Source organism: Onychomys torridus, chromosome 22, assembly GCF_903995425.1.
Source record: "Onychomys torridus chromosome 22, mOncTor1.1, whole genome shotgun sequence".
NCBI lineage: Eukaryota > Metazoa > Chordata > Mammalia > Rodentia > Cricetidae > Onychomys > Onychomys torridus.
This window is the reverse complement of record NC_050464.1, coordinates 42242846-42259654: the sequence shown is the minus strand read 5'-3', so window position 1 is coordinate 42259654 and position 16809 is coordinate 42242846. Positions and strand designations below refer to the sequence as shown.

The window sequence follows — 16809 nt, the reverse complement described above, 5'->3', positions numbered from 1 at the left end:
GACAGTACTCAAAAGCCTGACTTTATTATGGCCCAGTGGTAAAGGAAAAGCCGTCTGATAATTGGGCGGCCACTGTAAGGACAACAGATGTAGAAGGAAATATAGAGGAGCTGGAGTCTCTGGTGGTTTGTGTACAGCCCCTATCTTCTGAGACCCCCCAGGGAAACGAGAAACTGCTAGCTTTACCAAGGCAAGAGCCACATGCCCCCAGGTGTGCCAAGAAGCAGCTCGCTGGATTCATATAAAGCTGGCCACAGGAGGCAGCATGGGATGGGAGGGAAACACCAAAGGCTGGCATTCTAGAAAAGCCTCCAACATTCAGCACGCTGTCCAGTCCTGTGAGGCTTGCTCCCAGTTATGGCCCCTGTGCATGTATGATATAGAATACATGTAAAAGGCAACCTGCCTGGTAAGGGACTGTCAAATACACAGGGCCCCTGCCAGTCAGTGAGTAGTATATGTTCTCATTTGTGTAGACACCACCACAGGCCTCTCCCTGCAAGCAAGCAACATGTGAGGTTGCCATAAAGAGCCTGACCCAATTCAGTGTTCTGCATGGTGCCCACAGAGAACTAATAGGGATACTCACATACAACTGTAGTCATTAATATAAGGTAATATAATTAATATAATGCTCACTCCCATCTCATTCTATGTGATCCTCAGAAGGTTGGCCCTCAGAGTTCTGGGTACTCCATGGAGCTTCCAGGGTCCTTTTGCTGATCCCAACCATCTCACCCTCCTAGCCTAGTCCCACCTGCAGGGTAACCCCAAGGCCACATTCAAATGGAGCTTGAATAATGGGGTAACTTAAGGAAATAATGTGACCAGCGGAAATATCCTTAGGTAGGAACCAGACTGACCAGAGGAGAGCAGTGTGGATAAGGGGATGGAAGCCAGCCCTGTGTCCCCAAATCATTTGGGTGGCAGAAAAATCCACCATCATTTTCTTCGAATCCTCTTGCAAGCCATGTGCAGTAGAGCCTGTTGGCCAACCTATCGCAAATGGGTTCACACAGAATCCAGACAGCCACACTGGGAGTAGACACAGGGCACATACTCATCTGCTTGTATCACCACAGCTCCAAGACCTCTCTCTTTGAATCCCGAGATGAAACTGAGGGTCCTTGACCTCACTGAAAACCAGGCTATTTGTGGTAAAGATCAGGTAGACGAGCTACTGACTTCCAGCAGCCCAGAGGATGGGGGGAGATGTGTCCCTAGGACACCACTTGGGTCTGAACTAAGCATGGCTGGACACAGCAGGCTGCCCCAGTACAGAGTGGGCCCCGTGCTCCTGTGCCGCCGCCGCCAGGATCCCTGTGAAGTATCCAGGCCCTCCATCCTGTCTTCCAGGCTACAGGAAAGGCCGAGGACTCTGGCAGGCCCCCACACCAAGATCCCAGCCCTGCCAACTGGCCAGACAGACTCCCTTAAAAAACCATTTATTTGAATCCAGGCAAGGTGGTGCACCCTTGTAACTTCAGCACTGGGGACGCTGAGGCAGGAGGACCACAAGTTACAGGCCAGCCTGGACTACACAGTGAGATCCTGTCTCAGACACAAAAAGAAAATTCTTAGGAGATGAGGCAACAGTCAGGTCAGCTGAGAGTAAAGAGCTGGGTGCAGAGGTCGTCCTGTCGGCCCAGCAGGCCTTTAGTGGGGATGAACTCCAGGGGCACTGACCCAGGTGCCTTCTTCTTCAGGTCCTGCTCAAAGATCTGCAAAGGACACAGTCGGTGGCTTTGGGCTGGATGCAGTGGTCCTTGTGGTGGGCACCCCCACAGCCCTATGCACGGCCCTCACCTCATATGCAGTAAGTTCCAGGAGTGGCGCAATGCTGACCTCGGGGACAGACAGCACCTGGTTGATGACACTGGCAGCTCTGGACACCTCAGGGTGGTAGTGCTGCTGGAGCGTCTAGGAGCAGCACACAGCGATGCCAACAGAAACTCCATGACATACCAGCGGGACCCTGGGACTGAGGGCCTTGGCACACCCTGGCACGGTGCCCTGTATGACCAAGATCCCCAGGGGCTGCTGGAGATAGGTCAATGGAGACTCAAATGCCTTCGAGAATCTGGACAGGAAGGTGACTCACCTGCAGCTCCCACAAGCAGCTCTCCAAGGCATGGCTCCTGGCTGGGTCCTTCTCCGTTGGGTCGTAGGGATCAGCATCTAGCTCTACAAAGAGGATCAAGACTCATTAACCTCCTGGCCTTTGGTGTCACAGGAGCCAGATATGATTCTTGCCAGGGTGTGCCACGATGCCCAGCCACTCCTGCTCACCAGGGCCCTGTGGGCGGTGCACCATAACTCGGCAGGCAGGGTGTCTACGCAGCAGGTTGCAGATGAAGGGCAGGACCATGAGCAGGGCTTCGGGAGGTGCTGTGAGGGCCAGCCGGGCCAGGCGCTTGGCAAAGGCGGCCACCAGGTAGGCGGGGAGGTGACTGCGAGCACAAGAGGTGTGAGAAAATAGGTCCCCAACCATCCTTCCACCTCCCCAACCAGAACTACAGCCCCCACAGAGCATGAAGCCGGACACCCTCAACACTCACGAGGAGGAAAGGAAGAGGTCGGCCAAGTGAAAGAAACGGGCTCGGTACTTGACATGAAAGATGGATGGATCCAAGAGGCCATAGAGCTTTTGGTAGAAATCAGGGTACTCCCTGAGGGAGGGGCCAGAGAGATACAGGAGGTGAGCTGGTTAAAGGGACAGAACCCCAGGCAACCAAAGCTCCCCCTCTTGCACCTCTTCTGCATTGACCTCCCCCAGGTGAGTGATGCAGGCCCTTGAGAGAAATGAGAAAGCAGACGAGCGTGGGACCATCTGACACTCACAGGTTATGCTTATGGATTAGGATGAAAAGCCCGTTCAAGGCCAGGAGGCTGATGGCACCGCCTGCAGAAACACAAAGACATGAGGCTACACCTTGCTCACCGGGCTGAGCAGGTGAGGAAAGGGTGGGCAGAGCTGCAGGTGGCCAGCCTATAGGGTGACTACCTAAGGCCACATGCAGGAAGGTCATGGAGTTTAGCTCAGGTCTTTTAGGCAGGAGATGGCAGCTGGACCCATGCACAGTGAGTGCCCTTGCCAAACAGCCTAGGTGGAAGTCCTACTCACCCACATCACAGGCACTTGTGAGGAAGTCAATCATGAGGGTGGGCTGAGCCAGGTGGGGCAGGATGGAGTCATGCATGGCCACCAGCACCTTCTTGTAGAGGCTGAGAGGCAGCTGTAGAGATTGTGCCAGCCATGGAGCTGTTCCCCTTTCCCCTACTCCTCACCCCCAAACCGGGCGCTTCCACCCACCAGACCCTACCTTGTGCTGGAGGAAGCCAAGCCACATGTCCTGGAAAGCTTTTCTGTGCTCCTGCAATGGGGCCAGGCAGCACATGTATCCTGACACACCCCAGCCCCTCCTTGCCAACAGCCACCCATCCGGCCCTTCTGCAGTCAACTGTGAGCCTTTGACCCTGACAGCCCCATGCTAGGCTGTGATGCCATGTCTCAGTACAAGGAACGGGGGCCACAGGGATTCAGGTCTGAAGCGGGTCACAATGACACATAGAGTGGTGTCACCTGAGACAGTGGAGGACAGCTATTGCCTGTAATCTACCCAGAGAGGAAAAGGCTACGCCAAGCAAGGTCTCTGAAAGCAGCTCACCTTCAAGTGAACGACCTTCCACTTGTCCGACGTCTCTGTAATTACAGCAAAAAGGGGTCACCAACTTGCCAGAGGGGAAGACAGTAGCTTGCCAGGCTGACTGATCTGGACTCTGTTCAGGAGCCCTCTTACCAGCTGGCAGGCTCCAGTGGGCTTGAACCTGCCCAGAACTCACGTGTATGCTTCACATAGAAGTTGGTGAGGTCATGCTCTTTGAGGGGCAGGTTCACAGCAGACAACAATATGAAGGCATTGTTCCAGAAGGTGAGTGGCACCTGTAGGAAGCCTGGCCTGAGCAGCTCTTCAGGCTGCTGCTGTCTACTTGCCTCCCTGAGGTACTAGGACACAGGATGGTGACGGGACCCAGCTGTTTACCTCAGGTTGCTGGCTGGTGGCTCGGGCCACAATACTTGTGGCCACCTGCATTGTGTGGTACCGGATGTCATCATATTCCAAGTACTCACAGAACTGGGAGATAAGCAGGCTGTAGTCATCCTCGGGTGTGAGCAGGCCTCCTACCACTGCCTGGGGACAGAGTTGGGTGAATGACTCTCTCCCACAGAGTGGTCCTAGCACGGCCAAGAAGGGTGTCACAACCCCGCCAAGCTCCTCACCACCAGGCTGTCTGCCATTTCCTCTCCAACTCACAAGACAGAGACCAGAAAGTAGTAAATTTTGCTTAGCTCCCAGGTCAAGGCAAGACAGGAACATAATATCCCCCAGCTATCTGTTCAGATAGTTAGCCCGTGGCACCATCTTAGGCTGTGGCCAACACAATCTTCCAGGTCCCACCAAGGCCTCACCCTGAAGAGTGTGCGGGGGAAGAGGTAGTGACTTTCCCACTGGGGCTTCTCCAGGGGTTTCGCTCCTTCCAGCTGCACAAACTTCATAAGTGTCTTTAGGGCCAGCTCCTGGGAAGCAGAGAAGAGTGACCATGATGTCCCCATCCTCCAGATGGCCTCCCAAAGCTCATCTAGCCCAAGGGTGTCTCACAACCAGGCTTAGGCCTGGACCAAGAAGCAGGAGAGAAAGGAGACCCACCCCCATCTTATCTTGCTCCATGTTCTATGTATGTGATGATGGTGACAGTGGCATGCTCTTGTTAACTCGGGATAGAACTTGTAACAGAATTTGGCCAGAGGTGTGTAGTGGTGTTTGCTCGGCACATGACCTTGGGCTATTGGACCTAAAGGAGGTGGCACTTTCTGCGGTTACATGCGAACTCTTATAAGGAAAGTGATAGGGAGTCACATGGATAGAGAGGAGAGGGGTGGCTCAGTTAAGAGCACTGACTGATGTTCCAGAGGAACCGGGTTCAATTCCCAGGTTGTCCACAGTCCAACCACGCCAGGATAATAATATAAATAAATACATTAAGAAGAAGGGGCCATGTCATGGGTGAAGCAAATACCATCTAATTGCTCTCTTGTCATGCAGTTTCGGAGACACCACACCAAACACGACAATACACGAAGCAGATATGGGGCCCAGAACTGGGGTTGCAGATTCCATGTCTTCAGGGCCAGCTGAATCACACCACACAGTGAAACAGCTGTGTGGAAGACACAAGTCTAGGTAGAAAAGCTTCTCTTAGACTAGGAAACAGATGTTCACATCAACAGCCCCTACCTCTGCTTTGTGAAGTACTTTAGAGATGAGGGAGAAGCTGGGTCAAGGACTTCAAGACTCACCTTGACCTGGAAGGAGGGATGGGTCAGGAGCTCCTCCAGGCGGTTACAGCAGCTGTGATAGCGGTGTCTCATCCACACTTTGTATTTGTGTGTGGCTCCCTGGGATCCTGAGGACAGAGGAGAGCTCTCTCACTGACGGTCATGTGTGCCAAGCCAGACCAACGTCCTAAACCCAGCCCCACCTTACCACTGTCTCCCATCTCCACAGTTGTAAACCTGTACCCAAACCAGGCCTTGGAAAAGACAATTTCTGAGCTCTGCCAAGTGGGAGTGGGTACTGAAACACAGTTCCTCTCACTTTGCCTCAGAACCTGGGTCTCCCAAGCACTAGGACAGTGCCAGTATCAAACTTTGGAAGTGACACAATTAAAACACGCAGGAGAAGAAAAGCTGTCAAGTATACGACTTCATGCAGACCTGGCAAGTACACGGATCTCTCTTCCTGAGCCAGAGTGGACTGAGTCCTCCGACACCATATAGTCTATGACAGGGCCCTGGCTTGGGGTGTTCCTCCTGGTGTTGACAAGGCGTCCCATTGGGGCGGGCTGGCGGAGAGCACCCCAAGACGCTCTAAGTCACTCACCTGCCAGGACCGTGTCCTCGTGTGGCAGCGAGCCCACGAACAGCTCTTCCCGCTCCAGCAGGGTACCGAAGAGTCGGCTGCATGTGCGTACTCCTTCCTGGATCTCCTCAGGGTCCTCGGACTGAGGAGGGAGGCCAGAGAGGGTGACGCTGGGCACCGTTGTGACTCCCACTTGCCGCCCCAAGTCCGCCCCCGCCGCTCACCTGAAGCACCGCCAGGATGTCGAACACCGCGTTGGCCTGGCCACGGCTCGTTAGGACCGCCTGTAGTAGACGGCCAAGCTCCGCTCGGGAGCCCGCCGAAGCCGGGTGGCGGTCCATGCGGCTGCTAGCGGCTCCCGGGAACGGAGGCCTGCGCCTAGCTTAGTCGCACCTGTGACGTCACCAGCGCCTGATAGGTCCGGCCCTGTTCGCGTCATCAAGGAGCGCCGAGGAGCGACAGCGTGTGAGACTATGGCGCTTTTCCATGTAGCGCGGTACGCGGGCCCGGAGGCTTCCGAGCTGGGGGACGCAGAGGCAGAGGCGGGCAGCCGGGCGCGAGTGCTGCTCGAGCGGCTGCAGAACCGAGCCCGTGAGCGGCAGCAGCGGGAGCCGAAGCCTGAGTCGGCCGAGGTGGCCGCGGAAGCGGCAGGCAAGCGGCGTCGACGGCCCCGGCGGCGGCGTGGGGTAAGCGGTTCGGTGGTTCCGAACCCGGAGGCTCCTAGAGCGAAGCGGCAGAAAGCGGACGACAACGCGGATGCAGGTGGGCTGTGCGTCCGAGATGTGGACGGGGCGTGGAGGCTTTTCCTGGGTGCGCTGCGGGGTTAATGTTCCCTACACTGTGTTGTGTTGTGTTGTGTCGCTCAGGGAGAGGCGAGGAGGCGCCTGGGCAGCTCAATGCCGGCGCAGAGGACTCAGAGCAGGCCCCGAGATCCCCGGCTCCAGGCCCGGTGCTGGGGGACTTTGCAAGGAGGAAGACACCGAAGGTGAGTCTGGCTGTCCGCCCGCTACTCATCAGTCTCATCTGGGAGGTTTTTTTGTATGTTTGTGGATTTTGTTTGTTTTTGCCATTACGTGGCCCCTAACTACAGAAAAGCGGGAGGCCTATAGCATTCCTGTGGGTATGTGTGGACGTTCTTGAAACTGAAATCCAGAGTCATGTAAGAGCTATTGGGATAAGCCCTATGGTGTGCCTGGCAGCCCCACGTAGAAAGCATCATTTCTGGGTGCAGGGGGGCAATTGCTGGTCTGGGCGTCTTGTCCGAAGGCTGCAAGAATGGGTGGTGGTGAAGGGTTGAGGAGAGACTAAGTCAGCTCTTGCGTCTGGGTTGACTGCCCCATTGTGCATGTTGTTTCCTTTCTCAGCTCCCTTTGCTGGCCCTAAAATAGGAGTCAGGGTGCCTTGAGGAAACCTGTCCTGCTAATATGCTCTTCACCCTGCTAATGTTCCCCTTTCCAGTACTTGCTCTCACCAGATGCCTCTCCAGAAGCTGCTGTTAGGGTCTCTTCTGTAGTTCCAGGTTCCTAATGTTGCTCCAGATCTGAGGAACTCTTGTGGTTTTTCCTCTCTCTTAGGTCCAGCCTTTCCTGCCGGCATGGCTGGCAGAGCCAAGCTGTGTCAAGAAGAGTGTCACTGAGGATCTTACTCCTATCGAGGACATCCCTGAGGTTCACCCTGACTTGCAGAAGCAGCTGAGGGCTAATGGTATCTCTTCCTACTTTCCAGGTACTTCAACCCTGGGCAGATGATGGGGTGAACTCCTCGAGGCAGCCTTCCCTGGGCTTTCAGAGCTCCAGTGTAAGAGCTGTGGTTTAGGGGCCCCTACTGCACACCAGATTAGTGAACTTCTGCTCAGGTTCCTAATGATTGGCTTAGGTCTTAAACAGTCCTGCTGCCATCTTTGACCAGGAGAACTCCTGGGTGAAGTGGTATATTTTGGCATAGAGTTGACCTGCTCCTTTCCTTCCCTCATTCAGTTCAGGCAGCTGTGATTCCTGCCCTCCTGGAGAGTGCAGACTGTGGGTTTCTGGTAGGCAGAGGTGGTTACCAACCTAGCGACCTCTGTGTTTCTGCCCCAACGGGCAGCGGAAAAACACTGGCCTTTGTCATCCCTGTGGTACAAGTGAGTATAAGAGTACAGGTTTCTAGCTAGAGCTGTTACAACAGGGAGGGGCCTGGTAGCACAGATGCTCTCTCTCTGTCCCTGCAGGCCCTATTGCATCGAGTGGTCTGCCACATCCGAGCACTGGTTGTGCTTCCCACTAAGGAGCTGGCCCAACAGGTATGACGACTCTGCATCCAGAACTCTGTTTCCCCTTCTTTAGTTACCCTGCTTGATGTATGTGGTACTTACCCCTGGAACACCTGTATTAAATTCAAGAATTCTTACTGTAGCAGGGGCCACCATCTATCTTAGGCCAGTGACAGAGTCCTTTTGCAGGTGAGCAAAGTATTCAACATCTACACGGACACCACACCTCTGCGGGTTGCTTTGGTGACTGGACAGAAGTCACTGGCCAAGGAGCAGGAGAGCCTTGTCCAGAAGACGTAGGTGTGCCAGGTGGTGGCTCTTCAGGAGGTCCTTCCCCAGCCCAGTTGGTGTCCTTTGGCTGGGGTGGTGTTGGTGCTTTACATGTGAGGCTGCTTTGTGTTAAATGGCCCTGTGAGGCATTTCCTTTCTTTGAGTCTTTCTGGTTTGTAGAGTAGATGGTTACCGTTGCCTGGCTGACATTGTGGTGGCCACACCTGGCCGCCTGGTGGACCACATTGACCAGACCCCAGGATTCAGCCTCCAGCAGCTCCGATTCCTGGTAGGCCACCTTCTGGACACCTGGGCGCCTGAGCTGGGGTGATCTCAGCAGGGAGTCTTCAGTTGGCGCTGGCTCCCCGTCTCCTATAGATCATCGATGAGGCAGACCGGATGATTGACAGCATGCACCAGTCCTGGCTGCCCCGAGTGGTGGCAGCATCCTTCTACAGTGAAAGCCCCTCAGGCTCCTGTGCCCTGCTCCAGAGGACACAGCCTCAGGTTGTGACTACTGCCAGGTACCCAGCTGGTCCCTTTCTCAGGTCCCCTTGTTGGCCCTAAAATAGGAGTCAATACACCCTTTACCCTGCTGATGACATGCTTGTCGTTTTCCAGCACTTGCTGTCCCCAGATGCCTCTCCAGAAGCTGCTCTTCTCAGCCACACTGACCCAGAACCCTGAGAAGCTGCAGCGGCTTGGCCTCTACCAGCCAAGGCTTTTCTCCACAAGGCTGGGACATATTGGCCCTAAAGACACAGTTGAGGCGGATGGAAACTTGAGGGGGAAGTACACCTTCCCTGTGGGGCTCACGGTAAGCAAGTAGGGCATATGGGGCAGGTTGGTGGCTAGGCCCAGGGCTTCTGGCTAGCCCCTGCTGTCCATTTCCCACAGCACCACTATGTGCCCTGTAGACTCAGCTCGAAGCCGCTCATTGTCTTCCATCTAGTCCTTGGGACGAACTTCTCAAGGGCCCTTTGCTTCACTAACTCTCGAGAGAATTCCCACAGGTAAGTTGGACCAAGTGCGTGTAGCCAATACAGACTAGACCTTGGCACCATTTGGCTTCTGTTTCTTCCCTACCCAGGCTCTTCCTGTTAGCACAAGCTTTTGGGGGTGTGAGTGTGGCTGAATTCTCCTCCCGCTATGGGCCTGGTCAAAGGAAGAAAATCTTGAAGCAGTTTGAACAGGGAAAGATCCAGCTGTGAGTACCTGGAGAACAAACAGGACCTAACTATGTAGAGTTGGGGTGTTATTTGGGCCCTTCTAGTTCCTGGGCAGTTAGTTCCCAAGAGGCTTGGAACTAACCCTGGCAGGGTGGGCACAGGTGTGGGCGTTACTGTTTCTGGTCCTCTGAGCCCCGGTACCTGTGTCTCATCAGCCTTATCAGCACAGATGCTACTGCTCGAGGCATTGATGTGCAGGGTGTGGAGCTGGTGATCAACTACGATGCTCCCCAGTACCTGAGGACCTATGTGCATAGGTAAGGGTTAGTCAGCAGTGGCCATTTGTGGGGCTTATGAGCTCTTGGTCATGATAGGTGGGATCACCTCGCATAGTGGTTTGTGTGCAGTGTGGCCAAGAGAACAGCTGTCTCCAGGGCCACTGTCAGAACACACTCATGCTTGGTTTCAGGGTCGGGAGAACAGCCCGAGCTGGAAAAACAGGACAGGCTTTCACACTTCTTTTGAAAGTGCAGGTAAGACCATGTAGTTCTCAGCAGATGTCATGGGCAGATCCGTGCTGTTGCAGATGCACTTGGTCCTGACCCTTTCTCATGAAACCCCTTCCCTCTAGGAAAGGAAGTTCCTCCAGATGGTGTCAGAAGCTGGGGTACCTGAGCTGGCACGCCATGAGATCCCCAGGGAGCTCCTGCAGCCACTAGTTGCTCGTTACGAGACAGCCTTGTCTCAGCTGGAGAAGTCTGTCAAGGTGAGTGCTTTTGGGCCCAGGTGGGGTTTTTCCAAGTCCAGCCTCTACTCTGGTAATGTCATCACACACTCTAGGAAAGGGAGGCAAGCAGGAAGCAGCCTGATGCCATGGGAAAGGCCTCCTGAGCACGGCACCTATCATCTCCTGGTTGTAGGGTAAGGGACCTGCAGATAGCAGGTAAGGGTGCAATAATGCAGAGCTCCCTTCCTCCCCAGGAAGAGCAGAAGCTGAAGACGGCCTAGATGGGAACAAGCGCCTCGAGAGCATCCTGCTGACATGAGCATTGTGTGTAAGCAGAAGATACGGTTCCTTGAGGTTCCAGCGGAAACAACCCTTCCCCCACAAGCACCATGGTCATCTTGGGCCAGGCGGCCTAGATGGTGGCTTAGGCCTGAAAAGTAACGGCCCTTGGTTTGTACTGCTGGCATCCAACTGGTCTTTGGAAATAGGCTCAGGTAAAGCAGAAGGGTGCCTTGAGGAGTGTGATGAAAAGCTGTGCATTACAGTGACTGCACATTAAAGTGCTTCTGGCTTTAACATATCATGTCTACAGAGAGACAATGGTGAGCCTGTCCCAGACAAGTCACTAGAGTCCAGGAATAGGTTGGTGGCAGCCTTGAAAATGTTTCCATGGCTACTAGTCTTCAAGATGGTGTTTTTATTTGTTTGCTTGTTTGTTTTTTGTTTTTTCGAGACAGGGTTTCCCTGTGTAGCTTTGCGCCTTTCCTGGAACTCACTCTGTAGCCCAGGCCTTGAACTCACAGAGATCCGCCTGCCTCTGCCTCCCGAGTGCTGCGATTACAGGCGTGTGCCACCACTGCCCGGCCTCAAGATGGTTTTATAATTAGCTACCATCCAAGTATAAAGTAAACTTAAATGGGGCCTGGAGAGATGGCTCAGCAGTTAAGAGCACTGACTTCCAGAGGTCCTGAGTTCAGTTCCCAGCAAAACCACATGGTAATCTGGAGCCCTCTTCTGGCCTGCAGGTACACATGCAGGCAGAATTCTGTGTACATAATAAATAAGTAAATCTTTTTGTTTTGTTTTTTTGAGACAGGATTTCTCTGTGTAGCTTTGCGCCTTTCCTGGATCTCACTCTGTAGACCAGGCTGGCCTCGAACTCACAAAGATCCGCCTGCCTCTGCCACGTGTCCGTCCCCCCACCACCCAGTGCTGGGATTAAAGGTGTGCGACGCCGCCCGGCTAGCTCTAATCTTACATTAGGTATTCTTCCATGCCCTGACCAAATAATGCATGTGTTTTTTGTTTTGTTTTTAAAGCAGCAAATACAGAAGTTGTAAGCAACTTCCTAAAATCTACCACAAAGACTGAAAGCATCCATTTATGGTTGGTTGATAATTATGTCTGTTATCTGGGTCAGTTGGGATCTGTTGGACCCAGTGACTTAATCCCTTGTAAAACTCTGCCAAAGATTTCTGTAAAGTATACCATTCCTTCCCCATGTGATGCTTGCTTTGCTCTTTAGTAAAGAGTGAAGCCCTCTGTGAGGGACAGACCCATGGTAACAGAAGATACAGGGATTGTGAAGTAGAGAATTCAAATCCAGACTTGCTCTTGGTTAAATGGGAAATGCTTTTCTTTCTTTCCTTAATACAGCACTGACTCAGAATTAATCACTAATGCATATGATGCATACAGTTATCCCTCCCCAGATACTGTCTACCTGCCCTCCCATCTCCCACCCCATTTAATTCTCCCTGTTCCCTGTTTCCCTTCCTTCCCTTTATATCATTGTGTTCTGTGTCCCCTTCCTGCCTCACCCCCCATTATTTGTGAACTTTATGGGTATTTGAAATGAAAATGTGAAAATTCAAGGCTAACATTGACAGGAGAGTGGTGTGGTTTCTGGGTCCGGCTCATCCCACCCTCACCTCACTCAGGATGGTCGGCTCCAGTTGCATTCGTTTACTTGCGGTTCTCTTCTGTGTCTCAAACAACTGGAGACTCCATCATGTGAATGTAGCACGTCTCCATCATCCATCCGTCAGTTCCCGGTTACTGTGAGTAGAGCAAGTAGTGTGGAAGAGCAATCCATTGTGTAAATGTAGCACGTCTCCATCATCCATCCGTCAGTTCCCAGTTACTGTGAGTAGAGCAAGTAGTGTGGAAGAGCAATCCATTGTGTAAATGTAGCACGTCTCCATCATCCATCCGTCAGTTCCCGGTTATTGTGAGTAGAGCAAGTAGTGTGGAAGAGCAAGTGTCCCTGTAGCAGTAGATGAGGGTGGTTATCACCAGCGTGTACTCCCAGCAGTGAAGAATCCTTCTCTTTTCACAGCCATGCCAGGGTCTGCCTTTTTTTTTTCTTTTTAAATCTTGGGCATTCTGATTGAATCAAGATGTTTGAAGTCTCAAAGTAGTTTCCCATTTCCCTGATGGCTAAGGATGGTCGACTTCAAGTTTCTCAGCCATTTGCACTTTTGGTTTGTTATTTGTTTGTTTTGAGACAAGGTCTCTTTACATAGTCCTGCCTGTCCTGGAGCTCTCTGTAGACCAGGCTGACTTTAACCTCACAGAGATCCACCTGCCTCTGCCTCCCCAGTGCTTCAGTTAAAGGCAAAGGCGTGCGCCACCACACCCAGCCCTTACTTACTATTGATATGTGTGGGTGTTTTGTGCACCACATGCTGTGGAGGCCAGAAGAGGTTGTCAGATCCCCTGAAACTGGAGTTTCAAATAACCTTGAGCCAACATGTGGGTAAATCGAATTGGGTTCTCTGGAAGAGCAGCCAGTGCTCTTAACCATTGAGCTAGCTCTCTAGCCCACTGTATTTGATCTTTTGAGAATGTTGTTTAGTTCCCTGCTCTATTTGTAAGATGGGCTTGAGTTTTTTGTTTTGAGATTTAGTTTTTAGACGATTTTATTATATGCTTGTGTGTGGGTATGTGAGTACAAGTGCCCACAGGCCAGAGGTGTCCAGTCCCCTTTGAGCTAGAGTTATAAGGGGTTATGAACTGCCTGCTGTCAACGCTGGGAACCAGACTCAGTCCTCTGCAGTAGCAGTGGTGTTCTTAACTGCTGAACTGAGCCATCTCCCCAGCCCCTGATGTTTTTTTGAGTTTTTAGTTTAGAGAGTAATTCTCTACCAAATTGTGGGGCATTTACCCACCAACCCCACAGCTCCCCAGAGTTTTCTTGAGTGTGAGCAGCAGGAAATATTAGATAGAAGGATTTATAGTGTGGAGATAAACAGATAGAAAATAAAAGATAGCCTTGAGAGGGCCTGGAACCTTTCCCAACAGGCCCTGACTGTCTCTGCATCAGGTTATTTATAGAAACACCAAGGGGTGGAGCAAAAGACCTCCCCCAGCACAGCCAAGTGTAGACCATTTCAGACACCTGCACTCAGGCCTGTGGTCCTAATCATCCTCTATGCGGACCTGCTGGGTAAAGCCATGAGGAACCTGAAAACGGGCTCCCACAGCAAATGCAGCTGATAAGAACCTTTTCCCATTCTGTAGGCTGTCTTTTCACTTGAATGGTGGTGCCCCTCTGTTGTGCAGAAACATGAAGTCTCATTTATCAATTGTTGGTCTCCCCACCCCCACCACAAACACAGGGTCTCTGTGTAGCCTTGGCTGTCCTGGAACTCACTCTGTAGACCAGGCTGGACTTGAACTCAGAGATCTGCCTGCCTCTGTCTCCTGAGTGCTGGGATTAAAGGCGTGCTCCACCACCGCCTGGCTTCAATTGTTGGTCTTATTGTCTGCACTACTGGGGTCTCCTGTTCACAAAGTCCTTTCCTGTGCTTGTAAGTACATCCCCAATTTCTCTATCAAATCCAAGGTATATCAGGCCTTATGTGGAGGTCCTTTGATCCATTTAGAGTTGAGGTTTGTGCAAGGTGAGAGATAAGATTCTAGTTTCACTCTACATGCAGCTATCCAGTTTGACCAGCACCATTTATTAAAGATGATGCCTTTCCTCCAGTGTGTATTTTGGGCCTCTATCAAAACTCAGATGGCAGTAGGTGCATGAACTTATATCTGGATCCTCAATTCTATTGCATTGGTTAATGTCTTTTTATGCCAGTACCATGCTTTATTAGCTCTGTAGTATATCTTTAAAATTGGGGATGATGAGATACCTCCAGCAGTTCTTTTATTGTTCAGGGTCGTTTGGCTATCCTTATGGTTTTTATGTTTCCATGTGAATTTTGAAATTACCGGTTTCTGTAAAGAAGTGTATTGGAATTTTGATGGTGACTGCATTGAATTTGTAGATTGCTTTTGGTAGGATGGTCAAATTTATTATATGTACCTATGTATGTGCATTGGTGTTTTGCCTGCATGTATGCATGAGAGTGTCAGATCCCTTGGAACTGCAGCTACATACAGTTGTGAGCTGCCATGTGGGTCCTGGAATTGAAATGGGTCCTCTGGAAGAGCAGCCAGTGCTCTTAACCCCTGAGCCATCTCTTCAGCACCACAAGGTTTATAGTTTTTTGTTTTGTTTTGTTTTTTGAGCTGAGGACCGAACCCAGGGCCTTGTGCTTGCTAGGCAAACACTCTACCACTGAGCTAAATCCCCTTTGTTTTGTTTTGTTCTTTGGGAGTTTTTTGTTTTTGGTTTTTCGAGACAGGGTTTCTCCATGTAGCTTTGTGCCTTTCTTTGAACTCGCTTTGTAGGCCAGGCTGGCCTCGAACTCAGAAATCCGCCTGCCTCTGCCTCCCAAGTCCTGGGTTTAAAGGCATGAGCCACCACCGCCGGCTGTTTTTTTGTTTTTGTTTTTGTTTTTTGCTTTTTGTTTGTTTTTTTGATGTAGCTCACTGTGCTGGAACTAACTCTATAGACCAGGGTCGCCTTGATTGAACTCAGAGGTCCACCTGCCTCTGCCTCCCTTAAAGGTGTGCTCCACCACTTCTGGCTAATATTCACAATATTAATCCTACTAATCCATGAGCATGTGAGGTTTCCCCTTCTTTTGCTATCATTTTCGTTTCTTTCTTTAGTGTCTTAAAAGTTTTCACTTCCTTAGATTTATTCCAAGTTTTTGTTTTTTTTTTTAAGACTATTTCGAATAGGATTGTTTCCCTGATTTTTCTCAGTGTGGCTGTCGTGTGTATATAGGAAGTTTACTGACTTTTGTGTGCTAGTTTTGTATCTTGCTACTTGGCTTAATGTGTTTATCAGCTGTAGGGAGTTTACTGATACAGTCTTTATGTATAAAATCATACAAAATCTACAGCTAGGGATTCTTTGGCTTAATTTCCTATTTCCTTTCTCTCCTTTGTCTTATGCTCTAGCTAATGACTTCAGGTACAGTATTGACCATGAGAAGAGAAAGTGGACATTCTGACTTCTGATTTTAGTGGAAAAGCTTAGTTTCCCTCATTTAGCATGCTGGCTATATAGTTATACACTGCCTTTATGATGTTGAAACATGTACCCCTTCCCAGACTTCTATCCTGAAGAGATGTCGGATTTTGTCAAAGGCCCTTTCTGAATCCAGTAAGATGACCATGTTCTGTTCTTGAGTCTGATTATGTGTGGTGTACTTGTTAGGGCCCCGGAGAAGTCGCACAAAAGACTACCATCAACTTATGCATTCAGCAAGAACATTTATTATTCTAGCATGCTGGGGCCTGCCATCCCACACAAAGGAAAGTTGGCGATTTTTTGATGACCCTGAGAGGGATGTGTGGTTTCCTTTTATTCTTTTGCTATTTTGCTTTTCAAAGGCCTTTAGGTGAAAGGTTAAGTCATTAACATAAGTGCTCTCCAGTTTTTGGAAGCAGGCTCCTAGTGATAACACCTTTCCTCTTATGACTGCCTTCGTTGTGCCCTGTAGATCCTGGTATACTGTGTTTCCATTCTTTTTGTTTTGTTTGAGATAGGGTTTCTCTGTGTAGTCAGGTCAGGACTGTCCTGGAACTTGCTATGTGGACCAGGCTGGCCTTGAACTCATGAGATCTATCTGTCTCTGCTTCCTGAGTCCTGAATGTTTTCATTTTCATTAATTCTAGGAATTTAATTGCCCTCTTGTTTTTTCCCTTGACCTTGTTTTCCTCCAGTGGTGTTATGAGTTTTTGTGCTTCTGTTGTTCCTCTGTAGCCAGGTGGTATGCAGGGTTGGGACTTGCTTTGTATACTCACTCATATATGGTTGACTTTCTCCAAAGTTCTATAGGCTGCCAAGAAGAAAATGTATTCTTTTAGTGTTTGGGTAGACTGTTAGATGCATTTGTTTGTTTTTGTGATGGAACCTAGGCATCAGGAATAAGGTCATTGGTAGTGTTTTTGATGTGGTTATCTGGTCTGGTCTTGCCTTTATTGAGTGGGTGTTTGGATCTTTGCTTGCTGTTAAGTTCCTTCAACTTGTCAGGTGTGGACCAAGTGAATGGCATTTGGTTGTCAGTTCTTAGGGTGAGTGAGAGGTGTAAGCGCAACCTCTGAGCCTAGGAATAAACT

The 16809-nt window shown here is 50.8% G+C and overlaps 2 protein-coding genes across 4 annotated transcripts; one reads left to right on the top strand and one right to left on the bottom strand.

Annotated features, from left to right (window-relative positions):
• Positions 1 to 1429: 1429 nt before the first annotated feature.
• Positions 1430 to 6315, bottom strand: Noc4l (nucleolar complex associated 4 homolog). 2 transcript variants are annotated; one of them, XM_036171976.1, is made up of 16 exons: positions 6146 to 6315; positions 5943 to 6063; positions 5360 to 5466; positions 5080 to 5239; positions 4472 to 4579; positions 4044 to 4189; positions 3844 to 3943; positions 3669 to 3703; positions 3324 to 3374; positions 3125 to 3236; positions 2842 to 2902; positions 2559 to 2669; positions 2290 to 2450; positions 2102 to 2184; positions 1807 to 1920; positions 1430 to 1721 (listed from the first exon to the last, which is right to left on the bottom strand). In XM_036171976.1, the coding sequence occupies exons 1-16, from the start codon at positions 6260 to 6262 to the stop codon at positions 1602 to 1604; spliced, it is 1707 nt and encodes a 568-aa protein (XP_036027869.1). In that variant the 5' UTR covers positions 6263 to 6315; the 3' UTR covers positions 1430 to 1601. The 2 variants fall into 2 exon arrangements, with proteins under 2 accessions (XP_036027869.1, XP_036027870.1); XM_036171977.1 differs by lacking the exon at positions 5080 to 5239 and having other exon boundaries at positions 4044 to 4193.
• Positions 6316 to 6367: 52 nt separating this feature from the next.
• Ddx51 (DEAD-box helicase 51) lies at positions 6368 to 11073 on the top strand. Of its 2 annotated transcripts, none has more exons than XM_036172011.1 (15): positions 6368 to 6683; positions 6788 to 6906; positions 7496 to 7646; positions 7898 to 8043; positions 8131 to 8202; positions 8362 to 8468; positions 8623 to 8731; positions 8821 to 8966; positions 9064 to 9259; positions 9340 to 9455; positions 9533 to 9649; positions 9827 to 9928; positions 10081 to 10144; positions 10243 to 10377; positions 10593 to 11073. In XM_036172011.1, the coding sequence occupies exons 1-15, from the start codon at positions 6395 to 6397 to the stop codon at positions 10617 to 10619; spliced, it is 1896 nt and encodes a 631-aa protein (XP_036027904.1). In that variant the 5' UTR covers positions 6368 to 6394; the 3' UTR covers positions 10620 to 11073. The 2 variants fall into 2 exon arrangements, with proteins under 2 accessions (XP_036027904.1, XP_036027903.1); XM_036172010.1 differs by lacking the exon at positions 10593 to 11073 and adding an exon at positions 10452 to 10574.
• The last annotated feature ends 5736 nt before the right edge of the window (positions 11074 to 16809 follow it).

Bases quoted from the DNA above. Each gene is read 5' to 3' on its own strand.
- Noc4l (XM_036171976.1), bottom strand. From the start codon at position 6,262: ATGGACCGCCACCCGGCTTCGGCGGGCTCCCGAGCGGAGCTTGGCCGT. The intron at 3,944-4,043 runs GTAAACAGCTGG...GGCTTCCTACAG, and splicing joins CCACCAGCCAGCAACCTGAG to GTGCCACTCACCTTCTGGAA. The intron at 2,670-2,841 runs GTGAGTGTCAGA...CCCCTCCCTCAG, and splicing joins CTAATCCATAAGCATAACCT to GGAGTACCCTGATTTCTACC.
- Ddx51 (XM_036172010.1), top strand. From the start codon at position 6,395: ATGGCGCTTTTCCATGTAGCGCGGTACGCGGGCCCGGAGGCTTCCGAG. The intron at 9,650-9,826 runs GTGAGTACCTGG...GTGTCTCATCAG, and splicing joins GAACAGGGAAAGATCCAGCT to CCTTATCAGCACAGATGCTA. The intron at 10,378-10,451 runs GTGAGTGCTTTT...CACACACTCTAG, and splicing joins AGCTGGAGAAGTCTGTCAAG to GAAAGGGAGGCAAGCAGGAA.